Here is a 27,324-nt window from a genome sequence, read left to right on the forward strand (position 1 = left end):
ACTTAAAAGAGGCCATGTTGCCTTACGCTGGAAAGCTAATGTATAGAAATAGGCATTTCAGCAAGACAACAATCCCCAAAATGTCAGCAAGCAAGCAGCATATAGGTTGTTGACCAACAAATTTAAAGTTGTAGAAGGGCTGAACGTTGCTGCATTAGAAAACGGGTGGGATGACATCAAACATGATGTTTCTGAGGCAGGACCAAGAACTGTAGAGGACTTGCGGAACATAGTCCAATTGTCTTGGGCTAGAATACCTGCTTGACTCTATGCAACACAGATTTAAAGGAGTTCTCAGAAACAGTGGATAGACAAATATTAGATCAGAGATAACTAGGACACCTAAATATTGAAGCATTTTCAGCTTAAATCTTTGAGTTTTTAAAGAAATCTGCAGATACTGGTATATTTGAACAGTCTAATATTCCATTTTTCTCACTTGTTGTAGATTGAGAACAAATTTGGTACATTTCTCTTCATGTTTTGCTTTAAAGTAGGTTGTGCCATGCTGCCGCTGTAGTTGCATGCAGAAAAATAAAAGGTGTTTTAAGAATCTCGGTTTTACTCACCTTCTTTGAACACACTGCTATTATTTTTAACACAAGTGTAAATCGTTGCACCTGTTACAAAATAAAGTTATCGGACTCTAAAGTTTTCCTGTAAAAGTTGCATTTTTATGCTTGTAGTTTATAAAAACACTGGAACTTCAGGCATCCACATCCTTAGATCAAGTTGACCCGGTTTGTCTTGTGCACAGGAATGAGAGCTCCCAGGTGGCTGACATCTTCTTGAAGAAAGGGCCCTATCTAAAGATGTACTCCACATACATCAGCGAGTTCGACAAGAATGTGGCCCTACTGGAAGAGCATAGTAAAAAGAACCCTGCATTTGGCGCTGTGGTGAAAGACTTTGAGGTAATCTTGCCGGCCAAACCTGTTTCATTTTTCCTTTTTGAGGAGGTGTGTCTATGTTGGTGACATTTCATAGTTTATGTCAGGGTATGATAATGAATAATCTTTTCTTTTTCTTTTTTTTTTTTAAGGCGAGTCCTCGCTGTGCCAATTTGGCTGTAAAGCATTACCTGCTGAAGCCAATTCAGAGAATTCCTCAGTACCAGCTGCTGCTCACAGGTACATATAAAACCTGTCTTTTTTAAAAATCGTGAGTCGTAAGGTCTTCATTCATTCATACCTTAAGGTATCACTTTCTATGCCATGCTGCCCTCTAGTGTCCAAAACATACAAGAAGGCCTACGTAGTCCACATATAAGATTTTTAAAGAGCTGGCCAAATCAGATTTGGTGACATAACAGGAGCTTTAGAAGTGTTTAGGGGAATGGATCAGGTCGAAAATGTTCTCTACGTCACTGTTGTGTAATTACATTACATAAGCACCTGCAGACTCTTTTGATCCAGGATTGCATTTCCTAAACATTCGTGGAATTTACATCACAGAAAGGCGATTACTTTAAACCTGGAGTGAAAATCGAAGTTTTCCATTCATATGCCTTCATAGTTGATCCCAAATCTAAAATGTGTTCTTTCCTTTTGCAGATTACCTAAAGAATCTGTCAGAAGACGCAGATGACCACAAAGACACTGAAGGTAAACTCACAGTTGTGCTTTATTGTGTAACATGAAACATACAGCGCTTTGCTATAGTATTCATATCCCTTGAACTTTTTCCCATTATGTCCCATTACAGCTACAAACTGAAATGTTTAATATTGGGATTTTATGTGTTGGTCCATAATCATGAGGTGGAAGGAAAATGTCGGTGAACCTCAAGACGTTTAGGATTGGATTGGATCAATTGGATTTAGGTCTGGACTTTGACTGGACCATTCTAGCTCATGAAATTTGATATTAACCCTTCCGCTGTAGCTCTTTCTGTACGTTAAGGGGTATTTTCCTGTTGGAAGATAAACCTCTACCCCCAGTCTCAAGTCAGTGCTGCTTCTAACAGATGTTTTTCAAGGATTGTCCCATTATTTGGCTTCATCCATCTTCCCATCAACCCTGTCCATCCTGCTGTGTGTTTTTAAAAATGACTAATCACATAACTTGTGAAGGCAGTTGGTTTTACTGGATTTTATTCAGGAGGGTCCGCATGAAATGAACTGAATAAAAAAGCACACAACACTTTCTGGATTCTTAATTAGAAAAAAAGAGTCAAAACCATGTGTCCTTTCTCTTGAACATCTCATTTATGTGCTACTTTGTGTTATTCTGTCACACAAAATGTGTCAAGGGCCATGAGTGCTTTAGGAAGGTGCTGTATGTTGATCACTGCATAGGATCAACAAATCAAATCTGAAAACACGAGTTAAAACACTTTTATCTTTAATCCAATTAGCTGCCCTTGCTCTTGTGAAAGAAGTGGCCAATCATGCCAATGACATCATGAAACATGGGGTGAGAGCAGTGTCTAAACATTTAAGGCAGTGTTATTAACATATTCATGTAATGCCTGTAAATGTCACTTATCCATGTTTGTTTTATTCAAGGATAACTTCCAGAAGCTGATTCAGGTTCAGTGTCGTTTGAACGGCAACCACGAGATCGTCCAACCAGGACGGGTAAAGCACTAAAGAATCCGTTTTAGTCTTCACATAACTTTGTGATTAAAGTCTTTCTGAAGTGTCAAATCTGTCACGACTGTTTGACCAAAGCAGCTGCATTGAATAAATCTATGTTTAACCTTCTTTTTTAAATTAATTTGTTGATTTTATGCTCCAGCTCTTCATCAAAGAGGGTGTCCTGATGAAGCTGTCCAGGAAGGTCATGCAGCCCAGAATGTTCTTCCTGGTAGAGTACACAACTACCTCCTTTTGTATTTGTTTTCATAACGAGTACTGTAAACACGCATTGTTTAAAGCTGCACAAACCAGTCCAGCAGAACATCATTAGAGCAAAGCTCCCAACCTTGAGAATGACTCTTTTCAAAGCACCACAGAGGCTCCCATGGTGAAAACCGGCCAAATTAATCCATGTTCCTTTTTAATTCCTCAACTCTCTGTCTTGTATTTTAGAGCTATTTTGAATTATATTACCATAAAATTAATAAGTAATGCAGTCTCATGTATTTACCTATTTACTAAATGATCTAATTATCAATTGGATGTGAATTATTGTCCTTCCCTATTGCACTATCAATTGTTAAATGTTTCATAAGATTTTATTCAGTTTTAGTGCTATGATTTATATTCCACCACTGGTGAAAAAACTCATCTAAACTAAATGAAAAAAATCAAGTGTTAATGTGTTATTAATCAAACTGATCTATATTTACAGATATTAACTGATGAAAAACAGAATTAACAAAACAGATTAACACAAACATAAAAACCAACAATGAAAATCAATCAGAATATATGTAGAGGGCTTTAACTAGAATAATGAATGAATTGGCAACTTACTCAAACGATTCAAGCTTTAAGAACTATCAGACTTTCCCAAGACCCTTATCTGATATTCAGCTATCTCCTAAAGGAATGGAGACCAGATTGCAACAGGAAAACAGGCTACACTTCCATCCCAGTGGACCTCTTGTGTCCTTGACTCCTGCTGGCCAATGATATAAACAATCCCATCAGTCCCGAAGACGTTGGTCTCTCCTCGTCCAGGAGTCACAAGCTGGCAGCAAGCTGCAGCCCCTCATCTCCTATATTTCCCACCCTCGTCTGTTTATGGTGGGAAATATTGGCGCAAAGTCCTTTGAGTCTGCCTTGGGGGATCACTTCACACAGAGACAGCCACAGTTTATGTCTCTCAGCACAGATTTTAGTGGCTTGCTTCAGGCAGCCTTTGGTCGGCGAAAGGGCATGATGGGAAGCAGACATATGCAGACAACATATTTTCTAAACAATCTCAAGAGAGTGATGGATCTGGAAGTCCCTCAGATGGCAAGTGTCTTTTTGGCGTCTTCAACTTGCCAGCCACAAAAATGTCTCCTTCCCCCTGAAAGTCCATACAACATCTGGTACAACAAACCAATTAGTGGAAGCCACCATACCGGATATGTGTCAAAGAGAAGAGTTGGTACTTTATAACCACCTCATCTATTCTTTTCAAGTCATAGACTTGTTTTTCCACACAGGATCAGGGACAAATCATCTAAAGTAGTTGATCGATCAAAGCAAAAGCACATTCAAACAGAAAAGTTGCCAAAATGTTGGCCTTATGGTTTAATAACCATATAATAAGAATCACGTCATTAAATAGAGCCACACAAAAATCTTATATGTAAATAAAGCTTCAACGTTTTGTTAAAGTAATGATTCCATATTTTAAATCTTTCCCTTAGGGGAACAAAGTATCTTGTTATCAGTGAGTCTTTGGAGAAAACAGTTATTCTGCTGCCAACCCCAGTATACTTACTCTGTTCACGACCTGAGAGGGAAAAATGTCACATCTTGGGCATCTGTTCTGCTTCATCTGTATTACATGTCATAAAACCTCTTTTTGTTTGTCTTTTAGCTTAACGACGTGTTGCTGTATACCACCCCTGTTCAGTCAGGCCAGTACAAGCTTAAAAACATGCTGTCTCTGGCTGGGATGAAGGTGAGCGCTTTGCCTTTCTCTTCATCCTTGTGCTTTCATATAATCACATTCATATTATGAAGAGATAAGCTTCATGCTGCTATTGTCGTTCACAATGATAAAAATTACAGGTTAGCAAACCCAGTCAAGAGGCCTATCAGAATGAGCTGAACATAGAAAGTGTGGAGCGGTCCTTTATTCTCTCTGCAAGGTAAGTTAGGAAAACGCTTTTGTTCTCATTAGAGTAATATCCTTCATCTAGATGAGATTACTCTGGCTGTGTTTATGCAGAGGGTTTTACATTTTCTCTTTCTGAAGTTCGGCCGCAGAGCGGGATGAATGGCTTAAGACAATTTCCTCGACTATCAGCGAATATACAAAGAAGAAAGTTAGCTTCATATCTACCAACACCCCAGCTAAGGTGAGAATAAGTCTCAGTCTACACTATTACCGTGATTTAAACATTCAGACTTCAGAGTGCATGTTTGAGCAGTGAGTGGTAATTTAAATGCATTGTTTTCCTTTCATTCAGGAAAATTTGGGGGATTTGAGTGTTGATGGTGCTTCTTTGGGATCCAAAGCCCCCATTTGGATCCCAGACCCACGGACCACCATGTGCATGATCTGCACCTGTGACTTTACCCTGACGTGGAGGAGACACCACTGCCGTGCATGTGGAAAGGTTTGGAGACAAACACATGCTCTTTTTATATGTTCCCACCCTTCAGAGGCAAACATGATAAATAAGAAGTGTAGATTACCTTTTTAAAAGAATAATGAAACTCTTTAATTTGTACAGTAAATTTGTACAGTGGCTTGCAAAAGTATTCACATACCCACTTAACGTAGCACAGATGGTGCTTAGGTGTGAAGTGGAAGAAAGCGATTCATGGTTGTTACATATTTGTACAAATGAAAATCAAAAGTGGGTATCGTGCATACCGTAATCTAATACATCTAAATAATATCTGGTGCAACCAATTGAACATTTGTTAACAAACAGAACTATGAAGACAAAGGAACACAGAAGAGAGACTAGGGAAGTTTTAGATAAGTTTAATGCAATGTTCGTTTATAAACCAATATCCCAAGCCTTAGATATCTTACAGAGCACAGCTTCATCAGTTGTCTGAAAATGTAAAGCGTATGGCACGAAGGCACCATTGTAATGATGTGTGGAGGAAACCAGACACTGCACATCACCACCATTGTGAAACATTGTGGTGCCGGCATCATGCTGCAGGCATGTTTTTCTCTAGCAGATACAGGGAAGCTGATCAGAGTTGAGAAGAAAAGTGATGGAGCTAAAATCAGGGAAATCCTGGAGTCTGCAAAAGGCTCCAGAATTGGACAAAGGTTCACCTTCCATGAGGACAACACCCTTTAACCTACATCCAGATCTGCAATGGAAAGGTTTAGATCAAAGCATAATCATGTTTTAAAATGGTCCAGTCATAGTCCAGACCTATATCCGATTAAAAATCTGCTGCATGACTCAAAAATTTGTTTTCTCTTCAATCAAGAATTATTTTTCATAGCAAAAAAGGTAAACACTTCAGTCGCTACATACACAAAGCTGGTAGAGACATACCCAAAAAGACTTCCAGATGATCAAATGAAAACAAATGCACACTTTCCAGATTTGTTCATTTGTGCATAATCTTTTTCCTGCTGCTTAAGTTATTAACTACTATGTGTTGATTTTTTACATGAAGTCACATTAAAACACATTGAAGTCTGTGGTTTGTGTGACATGACAAAAGTCTGTAGGGTCCATGAATACTTTGACAAGACACTGAATCTGAGACCCGTTCATGAAACCCTGAAAACCTTAAAGGGTTCATTCAGTTTTTTGAAGTGCAGTTCTGTAAAGTAGTTGAAATTAGTTTCTTACCTGTTATTAAAGGACAGCATTTCAATGTGAGCTTGTCTGAAAAGCAAATACAACTTCTGAGTGGTTGAAGCTAACAAGCTAACGTCATTTGACTGAACAAAACAGCACCAAACCTACCAACGGTCTGCTATGAAATTATAGACGGTTAATGTCTACTAACATAGCATGCCAAACCACTGAACATTTTCAGTTTGAATTGCTTTAAATTACTAAAGCCAGCTAAAACAGATACGTTTGACTAGCTTGTTAGCTTCCACCATTCAGAGGCTTTATTTACTTTTCCACAAGCTGTGGTGATATGACATCTTTCTACTACAGGAAAGGGAACTATTACTAATAACATCTCAGCTCTTCACTTCAGAAAATCCAAGCTGACCATTTAATGTACTTAAACAAAAATATTAGCAGTTATGTGACAGAAATTGTTGTGCTGTTCCATCCCCTCAGGTGGTTTGCCAGTCTTGTTCCTCCAATAAACATTGTCTGGCATATCTAAAGAACCAGTCGGCACGAGTGTGTGACCAGTGTTTCTTCATTCTTCAGCAACAGAGAAGTAAGCCTGGATATGTTTAGAGTCATTGTTTGCAATCTGATGCCAACACATTGCCATTGTTACATTTCTACACTTAACATGACAGATCTTTGTGGATAAGACACTGGAGGTCCATAAACATGTTCTGAGAGTTAAACCCCTTTTTGTTTATCAGGTAAAATCGTCTCATCAGCAACACTTGGAAGCAAGACATTTACAAGGAAGCAGAAGAGGATACCAGCAGCACTTAAAGAGGTTAATGCTTTGTTGTGATCTGAAGGACATTTTATTCATATACAGTTCAATAAATTAGATTATTAAAAAGTTAATTTTTTTCAGATGATCTATATAGTAACATTATATAGATTAATTACACACAGACTTATGTTTTCAAGCTTCTATTTCTGTTAATTATGATGATTTTCCACTTACAGTTAATAAAAACACAATATTTAGGATTAAAATATTACATCAGACCAGTAAATGTACAATACCTGCTTTTAAGGTTGTTATTTTTAAAGTAAATGGTAAAATGGACTGAACTTACATAGCTCTTTTCCAGGCATACAAACCACTCAACATGCTTTACATTAAAGCCACATTCCCCCATTCGCACTCACAAACACACACACATTCCTACACAGATCGGTAGGCATTATCTACATTAAGTCCCTTGCCAAGGGGCACGTCAGCAAGTAGCAGGAGGAATCTGAATTCGAACCCACAACCTTAGGATTCTAAGAAAACCACCGCCCCAACTGAGCCACAGTCACCTGAGGGTACTTTTAATCTGACGAACCAGTCTCACCAGAACGCATATTTTAATTTACTGAATATGACTCTAGTGCTTTGTCAGAGTAGTCATATCCCATTGTGTCACACAACAACCATACATTTCAATGTATACTTGTTGAAGTTTTATGTCATAGACCAGGACTCAGCAAACTTTATAATTTAAGGAGCCATATTTAAAGTAAGACTCAAAGACTCAAGTGCTGTACCAGAAAGACCAACGCATTTCTCCAGTCACTCCATAATTATATTGTAATCAACAGTGTCTAATGCTGCGCTGAGGTCCAATAATACCAGCACCGGGGTTCCTCCATTGTCTGCATTTATGTAAATGTTATTGAACACCTTGACAAGGGCAGTCTTAGTACTGTGGTGTACACTGGAACCTGACTGGAAGATGTCAAAGTGGCTGCTCATTGTTTGGAAGGTATTTAACTGTTAAAACACAGCTTTTCAATAATCTTAGAGATAAATGGGAGGTTTGAGATGGGCTTGTTTTTTTGTTGTTGTTTTTTTTGGCATTAGCAACTTTTTCAGATTGTTCCTTTTCAAAAGTGGTTTGACAATGGCTGTTTTCATGGCCTAGAGGAAAACACCTGAGAAAGGGATGACTTCATTATGTGGGTAAAATATGGAGACAGCAGGTGGAGGAACTTAGCTGATGTATAATTTCTTCTACGTTTTTGTAGTTTATTCGGTAGAATTGTTTCATCGATACCGGACTTGATATTGATTTCCAGACTGCCTTTCTAACCTTCTGAATTTTTCTCAGTAAAGAAGTTGTTTAGAAAATCCATTGCAGGCCTTATTAGAGGGGAGTTCAGAAGCTACAGACTCAGGAGGGATTGTTAAACTGTCGACCGTAGCAAACAAGGCACAAACATTATTCATGTTTTTGTTGATGATTTCAGAAATGATGGGTTCCCTTTGCATTTTTCAGTTGTAGGTAATATCTGTGAAATCTTTCTTTATAGTTGTCTCAGTGAACCCCGAGTCCAGTCTTTTGCAAATAAAATATATTGAAAATGTAAAAAACAATTACATGTATGAATACTTCTACAGGGCACTGTTTAGAAAATAGACAACACTCTTTCCTATGGTGTGCTCAGACCAGATGTTTCAGTGTTCTGACACTAAAATTGCTTTTTATCTTGTTACAACACAAGTGCATTTTTACTTAAGTATGGGAAACTCATGTGACTGCCTGTTCTTTGTTTCAGGTGTCCGCAAACACAGATGATTCCTCCATGAGTGGTTATCTGCAGAGATCCACGCGCAATAAAAAGCAGGGGAAAAGGCTGTGGTTCGTCATTAAAGACAAAGTCCTGTACACGTACGCTGCCAGTGAGGTATGCATCTCCAACTGTGTCAGCAGTGTCAGAAACGTATACCTTAACCAGAACTATAACAGGTCTGATGTTTGCCTTCGTTTTGGTTCTACCGCCAGGATGTCGCAGCCTTAGAGAGTCAACCGCTGTTGGGCTTTGTGTTAAAAGTGGATTCTTCCCAGAAGCAGCAGTTTAAGCTCTACCACAAAAACACACTTTACTACATTTTTAAAGCAGACGATGTCCAAACAGCGCAAAGGTACGTACAGCACGAAAGGTGATTGCTGTTTATTGTTACACACTGAGACAGAAATGATGTCAAGAATATTTTTTGGTTGTTTTTGAACAGATGGATCAACTCATTCAAAGAGGCGGTTGTGTTGTAACATCTGTTGAGGATCTCTATGTGGGTTTGTCAACGGGTTTGGAAGTATTTTACCTCAGTGCTCCATAGATTTAAAAAAAATCATCTGGAGACACCGTTTCAGTTTAAAAAATATTTTTCATGTTGGATTTTTTAAAAATTTTTGTAAATGTTTTTTTTATATGAACGAGAAATGTTTTCTCCAGGATTTTTACCATTTTAACTCTAACATAATTAGTATTCAGTAATTTCAGGCTTTTGTCTCTTCATGCCCATCCCCTTTATCAGATTTGTTAATGATAGATGCCAATTTCTGACAAATATTGGAAGTATAATTTTTGCTGCATCTATGTTCAAGTTTTGAAAAAGGTCAAAACAAATCACCTACATGTTGTAGCTCCTTGTTGTTCCCTAACACCGTGTTGACAAAGTTTAAGAAAAATATCACAGGGCCCCACATTTGTTCTATTGGTCAAAGACGCACTGTAAAAAACAACTTCACTGTAATATATTTTGCACTTAAGTCACTTAGATGGATGTACATATGGAATCTGACATGTAAGCTGTGAAATACAAGTTGACTGTAAAGCAAATAAAAGTCAAACTTCTGTAGATAATTGAATCCTAAATTCTTTGTGTCATAGTTGTTCATTTTACTGCACTCTATGCAATGATCCACTCCAGCTGCCTTATTAAAATATAATGACAAAGTACTGCATTGTATGCTCAGCGGTTTAGGGAACTATTCATAGATTTTGGGGGTATTTGTGTAATTTGCATTTTAATTTAGGTATTGTGTTGCAAAGGTTGTTACAGGAAAAAAGAGTTACTTAGCCTAAAAGCAGGTATTAAACATGAAACTGCCAAAGGCGATGTTTACTTCTAATGCCAATTTTATTTGCTACCATGTAAAATCGTGCTTTCACAACATGAGTACATGAATTGGTACCAAGAATACCTTAAACCAGTTGCAGTTTTGTTTGGGGCGGGTGTGTACAATAAAGATTTCAATAATCATACATTCTGGATTCAGTGCTGAACCTGTCCAAGCACATCTGGAATTGATTTAGGCCTGGCTAAATCAGGTGCTTTATTTGCCTCATTTTAAGTTTTACAAACAAAAGATTTCTTAAATAAAATTCTGTGAAAAAGTATTTGACCCCTAACAAATGTTTGGTGTTTTGGCTTTTTTGACATACAATGCCTTGCGAAAGTACTCGGCCCCCTTGAACTTTTCAACCTCTTGCCACATTTCAGGCTTCAAACATAAATATATAAAATTCTATTTTTTGTGAAGAATCAACAACAAGTGGGACACAATCGTGAAGTGGAATGAAATTTATTGGATGTGTCAAACTTTTTTAACAAATAAAAAACTGAAAAGTGGGGCGTGCAATATTATTTGGCCCCTTTTCTTTCAGTGCAGCAAACTCACTCCAGAAGTTCAGTGAGGATCTCTGAATGATCCAATGTTGTCCCAAATGACTGATGATGATAAATAGAATCCACCTGTGTGTAATCAAGTCTCCGTATAAATGCACCTGCTCTGTGATAGTCTCAGGGTTCTGTTCAAAGCGCAGAGAGCATCATGAAGACCAAGGAACACACCAGGCAGGTCCGAGATATTGTTGTGGAGAAGTTTAAAGCCGGATTTGGATACAAAAAGATTTCCCAAGCTTTAAACATCCCAAGGAGCACTGTGCAAGCAATCATATTGAAATGGAAGGAGTATCAGACCACTGCAAATCTACCAAGACCCGGCTGTCCCTCTAAACTCTCATCTCGAACAAGGAGAAGACTGATCAGAGATGCGGCCAAGAGGCCCATGATCTCTCTGGATGAACTGCAGAGATCTACAGCTGAGGTGGGAGAGTCTGTCCATAGGACAACAATCAGCCGTACACTGCACAAATCTGGCCTTTATGGAAGAGTGGCAAGAAGAAAGCCATTTCTCAAAGATATCCATAAAAAGTCTTGTTTAAAGTTTGCCACAAGCCACCTGGGAGACACAACAAACATGTAGAAGAAGGTGCTCTGGTCAGATGAAACCAAAATCCAACTGTTTGGCCACAATGCAAAACGATATGTTTGGTGTTAAAGCAACACAGCTCATCACCCTGAACACACCATCCCCATTGTCAAACATGGTGGTGGCAGCATCATGGTTTGGGCCTGCTTTTCATCAGCAGGGACAGGGAAGATGGATGGGGCCAAATACAGGACCATTCTGGAAGAAAACCTGTTGGAGTCTGCAAGAGACCTGAGACTGGGACGGAGATTTATCTTCCAACAAGACAATGATCCAAAACATAAAGCCAAATCTACAATGGAATGGTTCACAAATAAACGTATCCAGGTCTTGGAATGGCCAAGTCAAAGTCCAGACCTGAATCCAATGGAGAATCTGTGGAAAGAGCTGAAGACTGCTTTGGATCATTGCCCTGCTGCATAAACCAATACGCTGACAAACATTCATAAAGTAATAGCCAGATATACATTCCGATTTACAATTTTTTGATATAAAACAATTCTTGGTTCCAATAAATCCAACTGCAGTTACAAAAGAGATGTAAAGACAAGCATAAGGAAGGTTTATTATATGAATTCATAAAACACAATATTCAGATTCACTTACTGGAAAACACATTAAATCAACTAATCAATCAGTTTTGAAAAAAGGAAAAAAAAAAACATTTGTGCTTGACAGTCCTAAACATGGGAGGGGAGTGGAGGGGGTGTATATAGAAATGTATATATAGTTAAAACAGGTAACACGGGTTTAAAAAACAGAGAAACAAATATGTTGAGAAAAATACTTTAAGCATTGAATCTAAAACTCCTGATAAGACTTGAAAACTATGATCATAAAACTAAAAACAAAACTACAAATCTACATGTACTTATCTCAAACAAGTGGTCTAAAAGTTAATAAAAGTAACTATGTATATATATTTTTTATATTTATCTTCAGTTTCATTCACACTCAATATTTCTGAAAGACTTTCTAAATGCGAGCCAACAACAATGTTAATATATAAAAAAAACACATTAAAAAGACAGTCAGATGACGGACCGTCAACACACCGCAGCCGCTCTGACATAAATCGCAGCTACCTTAATGCGCATGTGCGTCAAACCCTTTATTGATGAAAAAAGGTCACGAACTCTGACCCTCCCAACAACTGCAGAAAACACAATATTATTGCTTTGAAAGCAACACTTTTTTTTTAACATATTGGCTTTTCGGAAGGTAAGAGGCATTTATTACTGCGTAGGTATGCGAGACTCATGAGATAGCATCACGATGTTGGAGAAGCAGGAAGGAAGTTGTCATTAGCTGCTAGCTAACAAGCGGCTAATATAGCTCGTTATAGTCCGGAGATCCATCGAGTTCTGTTGTGCGAAGGCTCCTACAAAGCCATACTTCTATAGTAGCCTCATGTGCCAGTAGGTGGATGTTAAGACACGTTGAACGAAGGTAATGTTGTTGATAAGAGGTGACAGCTAGTTAGCCTAGCAGTGTTAGCTAACAGCGCTATTGCTACCTCTGGTGCTAGCGCTGCTCCGTAGATTCCTAAACAAATGCATCCGTATCACATATAAGCGTCATATCAGCGGGCTGCGGTGTTAAAAAGTCGGTTGACTGTTTAATCAGACGACGGGGGTAAAGATCCAGAGCCAAAACAAAACGGATTTCGGCCGGTTGTCGCAAACAAACAGTCTCTGTTGGCTCCACGGGCCTTGAACTCTAGTGTGCTTTAACCCTTCAATGTTGACCTTTCACCGACAGGAAAAGAAATACCTTTATCTTCCGTATAGATTTTAAGTAGCCGGCTGTCAGTGGCATGTGTAAATGTAGTGTCTTTACCACAAATCTGATTTTACTGGGCATTGCTGTTGTGCTGTTTTTCGGAGGTTTTGGCTAGCGGTAGCTCCGTTTCAAAGCTCCAAATTAACACGTTCTGACCTCCCAACACAATAAATAAAGTGGTTGTTTATACTCTTTGACTCAGACAATGTCCAGTTAAGTGATACATGTCAGCTTAATCGCAGATAGAGAGATAACATCGGTGCGTTTGCCATGTGGAGGAGTTTGGATAAGATGCTGAAACATAAAGGTGGAGGTAAAGTCCGATTTTAACGTCGCTTTCACTGTTTTAGTTTACCAACCTACTTTATCGCGAGGCAATAGGAATATCAACGAAGTGTTTTTATTTAAGACATTCAAAACTCTATTTCAAGCGTTTGTTTTTGTTTATTTCAATGATTATGGCATACAGCTCAGACTTACTAAAAAAAAAATCACCTTACCAGAAAATCTGAATATTACAAAAGATAAATCACAACAACACAAATTTTAATACAGAAATGCAGACCTTGAGCAAAGTATGTCCATGACCTCTACAGTGTACACATTCAATACTTGGTCAGGACCCCTTTTACTGCCTGTGGCTCTGCTGACGTGTTAAGGAAACCCAGGTTACTTTGATAGGGACCTTCAGGTCATCTGCATTGTTGGGTCTGGTGTCTCTCATCTTCCTCTTGGCAATACCCAATACCTTTGAGGTTCAGGTCAGGCCAACTTGCAGGTCAACCAAGCTCAGTAATACCTTGATAATTACACAGGTACATGGTTTCTCAATCATTACTGACTGCGGAAACTTCTCATTATAACTGAAGCAACTTGGGTTACCCCTGTTGCTAGTTTACATTTTTTACCACACTTTTCCTTCCACTCAACTTTCCATTAATATTGTTGGATACAGCAATGTGTCATCTTCTTAAGCAATGACCGTTTGTGGGTTTACTCTCCTTGTGGAGAGTGTTGGTGACTATCTGCTGGACATATGTAAGGCAGCAGTCTTCCCCATGATTGTATAGATGATAACATGATAATTGGTCTTATATAGTGTTGTAATTGAGTAGCTTAAATTTAGGTGTTGATTTTCCTAAAGCCATCAACATGAACAGAAATAATGAATCTATATATTATGAGTTCCACTTTTTTGATCAGAACTATTTGGTTATATTCTATTGTTTTGATATGCACCTGCGTACATGTCTGCTTAATGCACAGTATTCAACATAGCTTAAATTGATATTTATAGCTTACTGACCATATTTTGCACTAAGGTCGGGAAAAGATCTTAATAAAAGTAAGCTTTTAATCAAGTTATTATCAAAATGTTTGTATCTTGAAAAGCTTATTTTTCTAGAGCAGTCCCAGTAACATGAATCTGCGTACATTGTATGAATATCATTTTTTACCAGATAAAATAATGGGACTTCAAATTTGAAGTAATTGGGCTAAATGATTGATGTCTTACTGTGGTGATTTTATTTTTTTTTTTTGTGTACAGGTGTGTTTGCCTTATGGGGCACTGATGTGAGAAGCAGCGGATGAAGGTTTGCACAGTATTAGAATGGATGGACAGACTCGCAAGATTCAGCTTGTGTCAGCAGACAACAGCATGGCTTTAGGACATCGAATCCAGGTGAATCAAAGGCCTAAAGGCAACTATTGCGGTTGGACCGGTAGTACAGAAACTCGCACAGTTCACTTTAACATATTACTGCCGCCATTTTTTAAGTCTGTATAAAACCTGGATATTCCCTCAACCTTTGAATATAATTTCCTCTGATAGATCGTAACTGATCAGCAGACTGGGCAGAAGATCCAATTTGTCACAGCACTTGAGCCTTCCTCCACTGGGAAGCAACAGTTTATCTTGACGAATGCCGACTATTCCCCTGGCGGGAAGGTGATTCTGGCCAAGCAGGAAGGCTCTCCTAACAAGGTGATCCTCGCCTCTTCAGACGGCTCCGGGGTTAACCAGCTGCTATTTGCTGCCCCGGAACTGTCAGGACAGCATATTCAGGTACTGCCCAAAGCATGGTGTTTTCTCCCTGGTACTGTTTCTGTAAACAAGACTCTGAAAAATCATATGACTGAAGCATGAGCATGTTTAGTCAGCCTAAACCTACTGCAGTGTTTGTTGTATTAAATCAGTCCATTGTGTTGGCTTGTTTGTCAGTTTGTGACTGAAGGCTCGGACCAGTCTATTGTCAAGCCTGTGGTAGAGTACTGTGTTGTCTGTGGGGACAAGGCATCAGGTAGAAATAAACAGTTTACTCAAGTAGTGACATTTTTCTTTAATTAAACCAAACCTTTTTTTTTTTTTTTTAAACAAACCCCGACATTTCCTTCACTTTTAGGGCGTCATTACGGAGCAGTCAGCTGCGAGGGCTGCAAGGGCTTCTTCAAACGTAGCATAAGAAAGAACCTGGTGTATACCTGCAGGGGCTCTGGAGAATGCGCCATTAACAAACTCCACCGAAACCGCTGCCAGTACTGCCGACTACAGCGCTGCATAGCTCTGGGCATGAAACAGGATTGTAAGGCACCCTTCGACTGTACATACACATTTGATAATGTGTTAAGGATTCATACACCTACTGTCAGATACTCTTTTATATTCCAGCTGTGCAGTGTGAGCGGAAGCCTGTTGAAGTTGCCACCAGAGAGAAATCTGTGAATTGTGCGGCCTCCACAGAAAAGATCTACATCCGAAAGAACCTTTGTAGTCCTCTGGCTGCCACACCCACTTTTGTATCTGAGAAGGAAACTGCTCGGTACATAACATTCACCCAAAGATAACACAGTGATTATTTGCAATATTGACTTTGAGCTATGTATACAATAAATGAGTTTACTGTTGAGTTTGTGTTTGCATATCTATAACTGTGCTAAATAAAGGTGTCTTTTTGGTTGTTTGTTTTGGATCAATGTAATACAATAATAGCTGAATGCAATCAAACACCCTAATATTATGCTTGTCAGTGGCTTCTAATTACTTGGTCTGACTTTAATAACTAGGTATGAGATATATCAGCACATATCTGTTATATGGACAAATATAGTTTTTAAATGCAACAGCTGAGTTGTTTTGTACTTAGCTTTGTAAAAAGCTAATGTATGTTTTCAGTTATAATTATTCAACATAGCTGTCTAATCATAAATGTCTGTTTTCAGATCCACAAGTTTGCTTGAGTCTAGCATGTTGCTCAACATCCAGCAGCCCTTCCCTAAGCTGGAAAACACCATCCTGATTCCAGCCTCCCCTGATAAGGTAACATTGAGTTTATAATACATAGGAGTTACCCGCAGTGTTCCTGAAGTTTGGGAAGGTTTGGCAGTTGTATTTCCAGACTGTGCTCCTTGTCCTATTCTCTAAATGTTGGTCATCCATCCTTAAGATTCACCATCTGCTTATTAATCAGTCCTTCTATACATCTGTTGATCCATTCACCCATCCATTTGATTGTCCATCATCTGTTTGTTTGTTTGTCCATCCTTCCTTCCGTTTGTTCATCCATCCATCAATCTAATTATCCATCCGTTTGTTCATTTTTCCTATATTTCTATTCATTTTTCCCACATCTTAACATCCATCCATCCGCTTGTCCATCATCTGTTTGTTCATCTGTCCATCCATTTGTTAGGCGTTCATCCATCTGTTAATTTTTCCAGTGGTCTGGCCTCCATTCAGCCATCCATCTAATCAACCATCAAACTATCCATGCATCAGTCCATCCATGTATCAATGTTGTAATTTTTGCTGATTCCATTTTAAAAGGAAGATAGATATTTCTACTCTGTAGAAATATCTGTAGTAAGTTCATATGTAATATTTCTGCTTGTTGTTAAGAAAATGTTAGAAAAATCAGGAAATTTGAATTTGAACACCATCTGGAATTTTGACATGAAAATGTGTAGGAAAATATTTAGTTACAAAAGTGCTTTTCCCCACAGGATGATCTATCACAAGGGGATCTTGGTACATTGGCAAACGTAGTTACATCACTTGCCCACCTTAACAAGACCAGGGAGCTGAGTGACAGCGGGAATGACGCCATGGAAGCTGAGACGCTCAGCAATGGTGACGGCCCAATGACAGACATCCAAGGCGATGATCAGACTGCCAGTGATATCACTAGGTGAGAGCTGTCATAAGGAAATAGAAGGCTTGGATATTGACTACATGTTGTTGTGTTTGTATGACTGGGTGTGTAGACCTGAGTTCTCCAGCAGCACAAGAAGGAAACCAGGGGGGTTGTTTTTAATGTTTAATGTTTTTTTTTTAAGCTTCAATTGAATTTCTTCCAGGGCCATGTGGTTTCTGACTCCAACAATATGGACCTAATTAGATTTACTCTTTGTCAATCACTAAAGGTTCCATCTTGAGTTGGGGGCCTACTTCATTGCTTTTGTTTGAATGTTAAATCTCCTGGTTTCTGTAAACTAAATGTAAGAACCAAATATTCATCTTCTAATATAAGCCTTTTGTGCATATTTGCTTCTTTTTTTTTTTTTTTTTTATGTCCAGAGCCTTTGACACGTTGGCCAAAGTCCTACATCCTGATGACGGCTCAGCAGGAGAATCTTTAGAAACAACGATGCAGCTGATGTCAGGAGACCAGTCAGGTCCTGTGGTGGAGCTGGATGGGCCTCTGCTTTCTGAGAGCCATATCCCTTTCAAGGTAAAAACAGCAGTTTCATTAAAGTTCTTGCTTGCGATGACACAAATTAACTCCAGGTTTGTATTTTAGGATTACCGCTGTCATCGTATTTTTCCCTTATACTTCAAAATTATTTCTCTCCAGTTAATGATGCCATTGCCTGTACCAGAGTACCTCAATGTCAACTACATCTGTGAGTCAGCGTCCCGGCTACTTTTCCTCTCTATGCACTGGGCTCGCTCCATACCTGCCTTTCAAGCCTTAGGGTAAGATGATTTCTACCTTTTTTGGTTTTAATTTTCATCTTAAGAACAGGTGTTTCTGCTGTGACCCACACTTTACTACATTTACAATGGTGACTTATTCTTTTTCCAGCGGTCAAGAAAATGAGATTAACTTGATGAAAGCCTGCTGGAATGAACTTTTTGCCCTGGGCCTGGCACAGTGCTCCAACGTTATGAATGTTGGTACCATCCTAAGTGCTATTATCAACCATCTGCAGACCAGCTTACAGGAAGGTAGGAGGGCTCTGCGACTGGCTGCAAGCACCCATTAATGGAGAGTAATCTCTGAGGCAGGAAGCAGTTTGACTGTGCCGAGCTGTGTGTTTTTTAAATAGGTTAAATTTTTGCCTACTTGTCCATGTCTTCCAAAATTGCCTGTTTTTGTCTCATTTTTTAGAGAAGCTGTCCCCAGATAGAGGAAAATTGGTAATGGAGCACATCTGGAGGATGCAGGAGTTCTGCAACAGCATGTCCAAGTTGTCACCAGACTCTTATGAATATGCCTACCTCAAAGCTATTGTTCTCTTTAGCCCTGGTGTGTGAAAACAAGTGTTTTTTCTTTTATCTGCATTGATATTAACGTATGCTTAGTATGTACCTTTTTCTTACTCAGCGTGTGCGTTGTTGTGCTAGATCACCCAGGCATAGATAACATCCCGCAGATAGAGATGTTCCAGGAAAAAGCCTACACAGAGCTGCAGGACTACGTTACGAGAGCGTACCCAGAAGACTCTTATCGGTTTGTACTATGTGAAGCTAACAGTGATGGAAAAGCAGTGGTGCAGCAGGCCAGATTTGTTTTTTAAAGTAGGGCAGATTGATGATGTTATCACAGATGTGCTTGCTTCATGTATTTAGTTCCATGTCTCCTTTTTGCCTCATTACTCCCAGGTTATCCAAGCTGTTGCTGCGTCTTCCGGCCCTCAGGCTAATAAGTGCAGCTGTCACAGAGGAGCTGTTTTTCGCGGGGCTCATCGGCAACGTGCAGATTGACAGCATCATCCCTTACATCCTCAAAATGGAATCCACTGACTATAACAGCCAAACAGTCTCTAGTGTCTGACAACTGTACCTTTTTTTTATTTTATTTTTTTTTATTAAATAGCTATATTTGGATTGTGAAAGGTTGACAAACAGAGAATTCAGAGAACTCCTCAAACCGGTTTTTGAATGAGTATAACAAACCAGATCCATGACTCTATTATCTCCATTATCTGTTTTGAATTCTGTTTTCTCTCTTAACTTCTCTCCTCCTCCTGCCTTCTCCGTAAGCCGTCAGTCGAGCTCAGCTCACTAATAGGACAACCTCCAGAGACATTGAGAATTCAATTCTCAAAACCTGCATAGCAGATTTAGCTTTTTACTGTATAGTATTTTATGCTTCATACCATTTAAGCCTTTGTATTTTGTATGAATCAGCATGGTTTGTTTTTTTGTATTCATCACTTCTCTGACATGGCCATACTTTATGTTTAAGGTAATTATGAGAAAAGAAAATGTTAAATAAATTTGTGAGATGTTATCATTAAAGGTTACTACCTTTATGTCTTATTAGTTTGCTAATCCAACGGACTGGCAGCATCACGCCTCTAATACTTGACATCATGTGGATCTGAAGTAAGTGTATATATATTTATATATAAAATGCACCAAGAGAAAGCTATACAAGCAAGATTTGGTAATTTGTGTATTCTGCCATTTTGGACAAAGAAATGTTGATGGACAAAGATGGTCGTGTCATTTGAAAATAAAAGCGTCTTTCAGTCATGGTTTTGAGTTGTTTTCACAATCAATATTTAATTCTAGCTTCCAGGATATGGGTAATTGTTAATTTACATTGAAATAAGCTTAAACTTAGGTTAATACAGTAAAGATAGAGATATTTGGCTGTGCAATTATGTGTTTGGTTGTTTTGGCTTTGTAATAAGCAGCATATGGTTTAGAAAGGCTACATGGTTGTGTGAATGTTATAATTGTGATCACACAAGATCAATATTATATATACACCACTAATATTTAATTAGGCAAAAGTGTTTTGGTCATATTGACATAAATATCTGAAGGAATTAAGGTAAGGCTTTCAAATCAAAGAGCACTGCCAGTGGTACTGGTGCATCACAAAATGTGGGTGGAATAATGAAGAGGACTATCTCCAATGTTTTCAACTGCACCTCTTAACATTTATGGTTGAAATCTAGACACAGTTGGGTGTTCCAGCAGGACAGTCATTTCCAAATAAACACCAAAAATGGTTGTTGAATGAATATAGCAGGCTAACATTAACCTTATTAGACCTCAGCTCTATTGAAAGTTTATGGACTATTCTTAGAAGCCGAGTCTTTCGCCAGGAAACCAATGCATTTAAATGAGCTACATTACAGGTCCTCAAAATATTAGCATATTGTGATAAAGTTCATTATTTTCCATAATGTCATGATGAAAATTTAACATTCATATATTTTAGATTCATTGCACACTAATTGAAATATTTCAGGTCTTTTATTGTCTTAATACGGATGATTTTGGCATACAGCTCATGAAAACCCAAAATTCCTATCTCACAAAATTAGCATATCATTAAAAGGGTCTCTAAACGAGCTATGAACCTAATCATCTGAATCAACAAGTTAACTCTAAACACCTGCAAAAGATTCCTGAGGCCTTTAAAACTCCCAGCCTGGTTCATCACTCAAAACCCCAATCATGGGTAAGACTGCCGACCTGACTGCTGTCCAGAAGGCCACTATTGACACCCTCAAGCAAGAGGGTAAGACACAGAAAGAAATTTCTGAACGAATAGGCTGTTCCCAGAGTGCTGTATCAAGGCACCTCAGTGGGAAGTCTGTGGGAAGGAAAAAGTGTGGCAGAAAACGCTGCACAACGAGAAGAGGTGACCGGACCCTGAGGAAGATTGTGGAGAAGGGCCGATTCCAGACCTTGGGGGACCTGCGGAAGCAGTGGACTGAGTCTGGAGTAGAAACATCCAGAGCCACCGTGCACAGACGTGTGCAGGAAATGGGCTACAGGTGCCGCATTCCCCAGGTCAAGCCACTTTTGAACCAGAAACAGCAGCAGAAGCGCCTGACCTGGGCTACAGAGAAGCAGCACTGGACTGTTGCTCAGTGGTCCAAAGTACTTTTTTTGGATGAAAGCAAATTCTGCATGTCATTCGGAAATCAAGGTGCCAGAGTCTGGAGGAAGACTGGGGAGAAGGAAATGCCAAAATGCCAGAAGTCCAGTGTCAAGTACCCACAGTCAGTGATGGTCTGGGGTGCCGTGTCAGCTGCTGGTGTTGGTCCACTGTGTTTTATCAAGGGCAGGGTCAATGCAGCTAGCTATCAGGAGATTTTGGAGCACTTCATGCTTCCATCTGCTGAAAAGCTTTATGGAGATGAAGATTTCATTTTTCAGCACGACCTGGCACCTGCTCACAGTGCCAAACCCACTGGTAAATGGTTTACTGACCATGGTATCACTGTGCTCAATTGGCCTGCCAACTCTCCTGACCTGAACCCCATAGAGAATCTGTGGGATATTGTGAAGAGAACGTTGAGAGACTCAAGACCCAACACTCTGGATGAGCTAAAGGCCGCTATCGAAGCATCCTGGGCCTCCATAAGACCTCAGCAGTGCCACAGGCTGATTGCCTCCATGCCACGCCGCATTGAAGCAGTCATTTCTGCCAAAGGATTCCAGACCAAGTTTTGAGTGCATAACTGTACATGATTATTTGAAGGTTGATGTTTTTTGTATTAAAAACACTTTTCTTTTATTGGTCGGATGAGATATGCTAATTTTGTGAGATAGGAATTTTGGGTTTTCATGAGCTGTATGCCAAAATCATCCGTATTAAGACAATAAAAGACCTGAAATATTTCAGTTAGTGTGCAATGAATCTAAAATATATGAATGTTAAATTTTCATCATGACATTATGGAAAATAATGAACTTTATCACAATATGCTAATATTTTGAGAAGGACCTGTATTTCTGATGTGAAAAGTGGTCAAATATGCAATCAGCATTATGCTGGAAGCTTGTTGGTTACATGAATGCATGTGGTTGTGGTACAACTTGCTAAAGGACATTTATCCCAGAGAAAGGTTTTATGGTCAGTGGAGACAAATACTGAGCTGTTTGATCAAAATTCGAGAAATTATTTTTGGAGGATTCAAGATGACGCTTTTAAACTGGGGAACACTGTTCCAGCTGTCAAGCCTGGTGGAGGTGGCACCATGCTGAGGGTTTGCCATTGGTACATGTGAATTTTTGAATGCAGAAAGTAGTCAAGCTTGTGGGACGATCCTGACCTGAAATCAATTAAAAAATTGGTGGAGTGTACTCAAAAGCTGTATCTGTGCCCGGTAACTTTCCAAGCTAAAGGTGCTCTACCAATTCCTCCCAAAAGAAAGGTGAAATATGCACCCAGAACCTCGCCAGGATTCGTCATGGCAACATAACGCATGCGGTTTCTATTCAAACCAAATATAAGTAGGGGTATATGTACTGTATTTTAGGCTGTAGGCTTGACTTGCTGTGCTCCCTATCCTTGCTTTTAAACACAATTCCTGTTGTATAATCTTTACGTTACAAATAAATAAATAATCGAAAGCCCAAAATAGACAACATTCATGCCGATGATCAGTAAATAAAACTAAATAAACTTCTGACCCCGCTCTGTAACTCTGAGAAGGGCAAATCATCTGAATTGAATAAATGAAGAGATCACACAAACACACACACACACACACACACACACACATGCACACACACGTCAACAGCTCAAGCCTTTTAAATTGAAAAGGTTCTATTTATTAGTTACTATAAAATGGTCTACATAAATAATTTAGTGGGTACATTTTGAAAAACAAAGTTGAACATCCATAATGGAAAAAGAAAAAATGTTTACAGACAAATATGAAGCTATTTTAACCAACTCATTTTATTATTCAAAATTTGCTGGAGTTTCCTGGATTTTTGCAAGCACATTGTTTCCTACGTACATGCACTCCTGTTCCAAGAAACCAATTAATGGGTGTATATGCGAGGTAAGTCAAAGCTTAATCATGCTTCTCAGAACTCGCCCCGGCTTCTATAAAAAGTAGATTGTTTACATGCCTTTCCTGAATTAATTATGCTAAATCTCTATCCTACCCCAGTGACTTATTGTTGGCTTTCGTGTCAAGTGTCAGGAACACGTAAGTTGTTGCTGGGTGGGCTAGACTTTCAGAGTGTTATTAGTTGATGAATTTTTCATTGGGGCTCAGTAGAGAGCAGAGAACGGTGTCTCTAATCTTCTCTTTGCTTTAGTTACTCCATAAATTCATCCAGCTAATGAAGACAGTAATGGCAGTAATAAAAGATGATGAATACAATTTCCTGCTCTGTCTTTAGAAGACCATCGAGAAGTCTATCAAGCAGCTTCTTTGTGTTATTCTGCAATGTCCCGGCATAGCACCACCTCATTTAGTCTGCTGAAAAACAGCAATATTTCATCAATTAATATATTAAGTGAGCCACTTGTGGCTCTGGAGCTGCAGGTTGCAGACCCCTGATCTAGAAGATGAAAACTGTGATCCTGTCTCAATACAGCTAAAGCTAAAAGTGCAACACCTTTATTTTTAATTCATTGTTAAGTAAAACTGTAAGGGTAAAAAATGAAAATGATCCAAGGGACCAACTGGTTACGGATTCTGTGCCAGCACATATCATTATAAGAAATTGATTTAGTATTATGTTTTCAGTACAGGGGGCCATAACAGGGGCCAGGACCAGTTCTACAGGGACACTGTCTAGATTTGCCAGTGACCACAAACCTCAATGTACTTTACGGCAATATATATGATAGATAAAGTAAGGCATCGCTGTGAAGTGAAAGGAGAATGATACATGGATTTCAAATTAAGTCAAAATAAAAATCTAATTTGTTAAACTATCTTTTCTACAGTTACACCTGCAGAAAAAAGCTTCTTTGTTTTTACCTGCTCTTTATATCTAGAGACTGAAATGTCTGCCCATTCTTTGCAAAATAGCTCAGGTTCCAACAGATTGGATGGGGAGCATCTTTGAATATCAATGCAGCCCAAAAGGTTACATTTTGGTCTCATCTGACCAGAGTACCTTCTTCTACATGTTTGCTGTGGCCTCTACATGGGTGGCAAACTGCAAATTAAACTTCATGTGACTTTCCCTCAACAACAGCTTTTTTCCTTCTAGTCTTCCTGAAGACCAGATTTGTGGAGTGCATGACTAATTGTCGTCCTGTGAACAGATTCTACCACCATACTTTCAGGGCCTCTGGTACCGTCGGTTTGTGGAATTGGTCCAGTTTCAGTTACACTGGCACACTTGTTTGCCTGCATATTAGAATGAGTCGGCTTTACGTTTATGTGATTGATATAAACAGAAATGGTTTGACTTGATGCAAAGTTATCACACCAGGTTAAACAAATGTAAAGAGTTTTTATAGAGCTACCACTCTACATAAATGTACAGGTCCTTCTCAAAATATTAGCATATTGTGATTAAGTTCATTATTTTCCATAATGTCATGATGAAAATTTAACATTCATATATTTTAGATTCATTGCACACTAACGGAAATATTTCCGGTCTTTTATTGTCTTAATACGGATAATTTTGGCATACAGCTCATGAAAACCCAAAATTCCTATCTCACAAAATTAGCATATCATTAAAAGGGTCTCTAAACGAGCTATGAACCTAATCATCTGAATCAACGAGTTAACTCTAAACACCTGCAAAAGATTCCTGAGGCCTTTAAAACTCCCAGCCTGGTTCATCACTCAAAACCCCAATCATGGGTAAGACTGCCGACCTGACTGCTGTCCAGAAGGCCATTATTGACACCCTCAAGCAAGAGGGTAAGACACAGAAAGAAATTTCTGAACGAATAGGCTGTTCCCAGAGTGCTGTATCAAGGCACCTCAGTGGGAAGTCTGTGGGAAGGAAAAAGTGTGGCAGAAAACGCTGCACAACGAGAAGAGGTGACTGGACCCTGAGGAAGATTGTGGAGAAGGGCCGATTCCAGACCTTGGGGGACCTGCGGAAGCAGTGGACTGAGTCTGGAGTAGAAACATCCAGAGCCACCGTGCACAGGCGTGTGCAGGAAATGGGCTACAGGTGCCGCATTCCCCAGGTCAAGCCACTTTTGAACCAGAAACAGCGGCAGAAGCGCCTGACCTGGGCTACAGAGAAGCAGCACTGGACTGTTGCTCAGTGGTCCAAAGTACTTTTTTCGGATGAAAGCAAATTCTGCATGTCATTCGGAAATCAAGGTGCCAGAGTCTGGAGGAAGACTGGGGAGAAGGAAATGCCAAAATGCCAGAAGTCCAGTGTCAAGTACCCACAGTCAGTGATGGTCTGGGGTGCCGTGTCAGCTGCTGGTGTTGGTCCACTATGTTTTATCAAGGGCAGGGTCAATGCAGCTAGCTATCAGGAGATTTTGGAGCACTCAATGCTTCCATCTGCTGAAAAGCTTTATGGAGATGAAGATTTCATTTTTCAGCACGACCTGGCACCTGCTCACAGTGCCAAAACCACTGGTAAATGGTTTACTGACCATGGTATCACTGTGCTCAATTGGCCTGCCAACTCTCCTGACCTGAACCCCATAGAGAATATGTGGGATATTGTGAAGAGAACGTTGAGAGACTCAAGACCCAACACTCTGGATGAGCTAAAGCCGCTATCGAAGCATCCTGGGCCTCCATAAGACCTCAGCAGTGCCACAGGCTGATTGCCTCCATGCCACGCCGCATTGAAGCAGTCATTTCTGCAAAAGGATTCCCGACCAAGTATTGAGTGCATAACTGTACATGATTATTCGAAGGTTGACGTTTTTTGTATTAAAAACACTTTTCTTTTATTGGTCGGATGAAATATGCTAATTTTGTGAGATAGAAATTTTGGGTTTTCATGAGCTGTATGCCAAAATCATCCGTATTAAGACAATAAAAGACCTGAAATATTTCAGTTAGTGTGCAATGAATCTAAAATATATGAATGTTAAATTTTCATCATTACATTATGGAAAATAATGAACTTTATCACAATATGCTAATATTTTGAGAAGGACCTGTATACAAATGTATAGAGTGGTAGCTGTCTTTTTCTCTTTTAAGATATTGACAATTGTTTTGTTATTGTCAAGTGTCATTACCTACCAGTAGTTAATGTTTTCCTGTCATGTAAAAACTATACTTCTCCAATACTGCGCAACATCACTTTTATTCATCTGACTTGCCGGCAGCAGACCCTGCCATGACCACCCTGACACTATAACTTTCCCCCACACCCCCCCTTTTTTGCTGACAGGACACTTGTTAACTTGCAACTCTATGCGTTACATTAACGCTCAGCTTGAACTCCTGCTTTACTTGCACAATGATCACCTGCACTGTTGTACCGCTCTGCCATCCTATACTGCTCTATATTTACTCTCACTCACTTAAAACTGTGCACTTGTATTTTTATTATATTGTAGATATGTTTATACTGTTTAATTTGTATTGTATTGCACCGACTACGCCAAAACAAATTCCTTGTATGTCCAAAAATGTACTTGGCAATAAAGATTTCTGATTCTGATTGTGACAGATTTGTTACTATACACCCACTCTCAATATTTCGCAGCAGGCAAATAAGAAATTAATAATCTTGTTTAAGGACACTTGACTATGCTACCCCTTTCATTATGTGTGTGAAAATATTAAATGCTAATAACTTTTCAGAACAATTCAGAGAACATCTTGTTTTAACCTCATTCTGATCTTTTCACATTAATATGTTTCACTTGTACATAGCAGTCACGAACACATATGCAACATACGTGTTACATATGACATTAATGCATGTCCTCAAATAGCAGGTGGAAACGAATGTGAATCTGAGAATCATGGCCTCAGCCTGGACACACCTATAAAAATGCTCTGGTTGCTTTATAATCTTTTCCTATACTTCAGAATGACAAAACCCTTCATTGAAACTGTAAGGGGTCATAGATTTGTGTTGCATTTCAGGCTTTTGTGTTTAATGCTAGATAGATTA

The 27,324-nt window shown here is 39.1% G+C and overlaps 2 protein-coding genes and 2 long non-coding RNA genes across 4 annotated transcripts in view; 2 read left to right on the forward strand and 2 right to left on the reverse strand.

Annotated features, from left to right (window-relative positions):
• LOC124880926 (FYVE, RhoGEF and PH domain-containing protein 6-like) overlaps positions 1-10,068 on the forward strand; it is a 32,360-nt gene extending 22,292 nt beyond the window's left edge. Inside the window, exons 7-21 of the mRNA XM_047386370.1 lie at positions 758-914; positions 1,043-1,130; positions 1,554-1,604; positions 2,356-2,414; positions 2,507-2,578; positions 2,739-2,807; positions 4,479-4,562; positions 4,673-4,752; positions 4,860-4,962; positions 5,074-5,223; positions 6,883-6,988; positions 7,143-7,222; positions 8,980-9,108; positions 9,207-9,346; positions 9,437-10,068. Coding sequence (XP_047242326.1) covers positions 758-914; positions 1,043-1,130; positions 1,554-1,604; positions 2,356-2,414; positions 2,507-2,578; positions 2,739-2,807; positions 4,479-4,562; positions 4,673-4,752; positions 4,860-4,962; positions 5,074-5,223; positions 6,883-6,988; positions 7,143-7,222; positions 8,980-9,108; positions 9,207-9,346; positions 9,437-9,473 — 1,405 coding nt within the window. The 3' untranslated portion in view covers positions 9,474-10,068. The remainder of the gene's footprint in view (positions 1-757; positions 915-1,042; positions 1,131-1,553; positions 1,605-2,355; positions 2,415-2,506; positions 2,579-2,738; positions 2,808-4,478; positions 4,563-4,672; positions 4,753-4,859; positions 4,963-5,073; positions 5,224-6,882; positions 6,989-7,142; positions 7,223-8,979; positions 9,109-9,206; positions 9,347-9,436) is intronic.
• Positions 1-27,324, reverse strand: part of LOC124881259 — a 65,252-nt gene that overhangs the window by 9,841 nt on the left and 28,087 nt on the right. The window lies entirely within an intron of this gene.
• Positions 11,825-20,024, forward strand: nr2c1 (nuclear receptor subfamily 2, group C, member 1). Its single transcript, XM_047386447.1, has 14 exons — positions 11,825-12,701; positions 14,812-14,946; positions 15,097-15,330; positions 15,487-15,565; positions 15,668-15,847; positions 15,934-16,084; positions 16,485-16,581; positions 17,265-17,449; positions 17,839-17,992; positions 18,116-18,237; positions 18,347-18,489; positions 18,653-18,790; positions 18,889-18,994; positions 19,147-20,024. Exons 2-14 carry the CDS (start codon positions 14,875-14,877, stop codon positions 19,316-19,318), a joined length of 1,833 nt encoding a protein of 610 aa, XP_047242403.1. The 5' UTR covers positions 11,825-12,701; positions 14,812-14,874; the 3' UTR covers positions 19,319-20,024.
• Positions 15,590-16,041, reverse strand: LOC124881267. Its single transcript, XR_007041600.1, has 2 exons — positions 15,909-16,041; positions 15,590-15,828 (listed from the first exon to the last, which is right to left on the reverse strand). It is a non-coding gene; the product is annotated as an uncharacterized LOC124881267 (long non-coding RNA).

Source organism: Girardinichthys multiradiatus, chromosome 2 (genome assembly GCF_021462225.1).
Source record: "Girardinichthys multiradiatus isolate DD_20200921_A chromosome 2, DD_fGirMul_XY1, whole genome shotgun sequence".
In the NCBI taxonomy this organism is placed as follows: Eukaryota; Metazoa; Chordata; class Actinopteri; order Cyprinodontiformes; family Goodeidae; genus Girardinichthys; species Girardinichthys multiradiatus.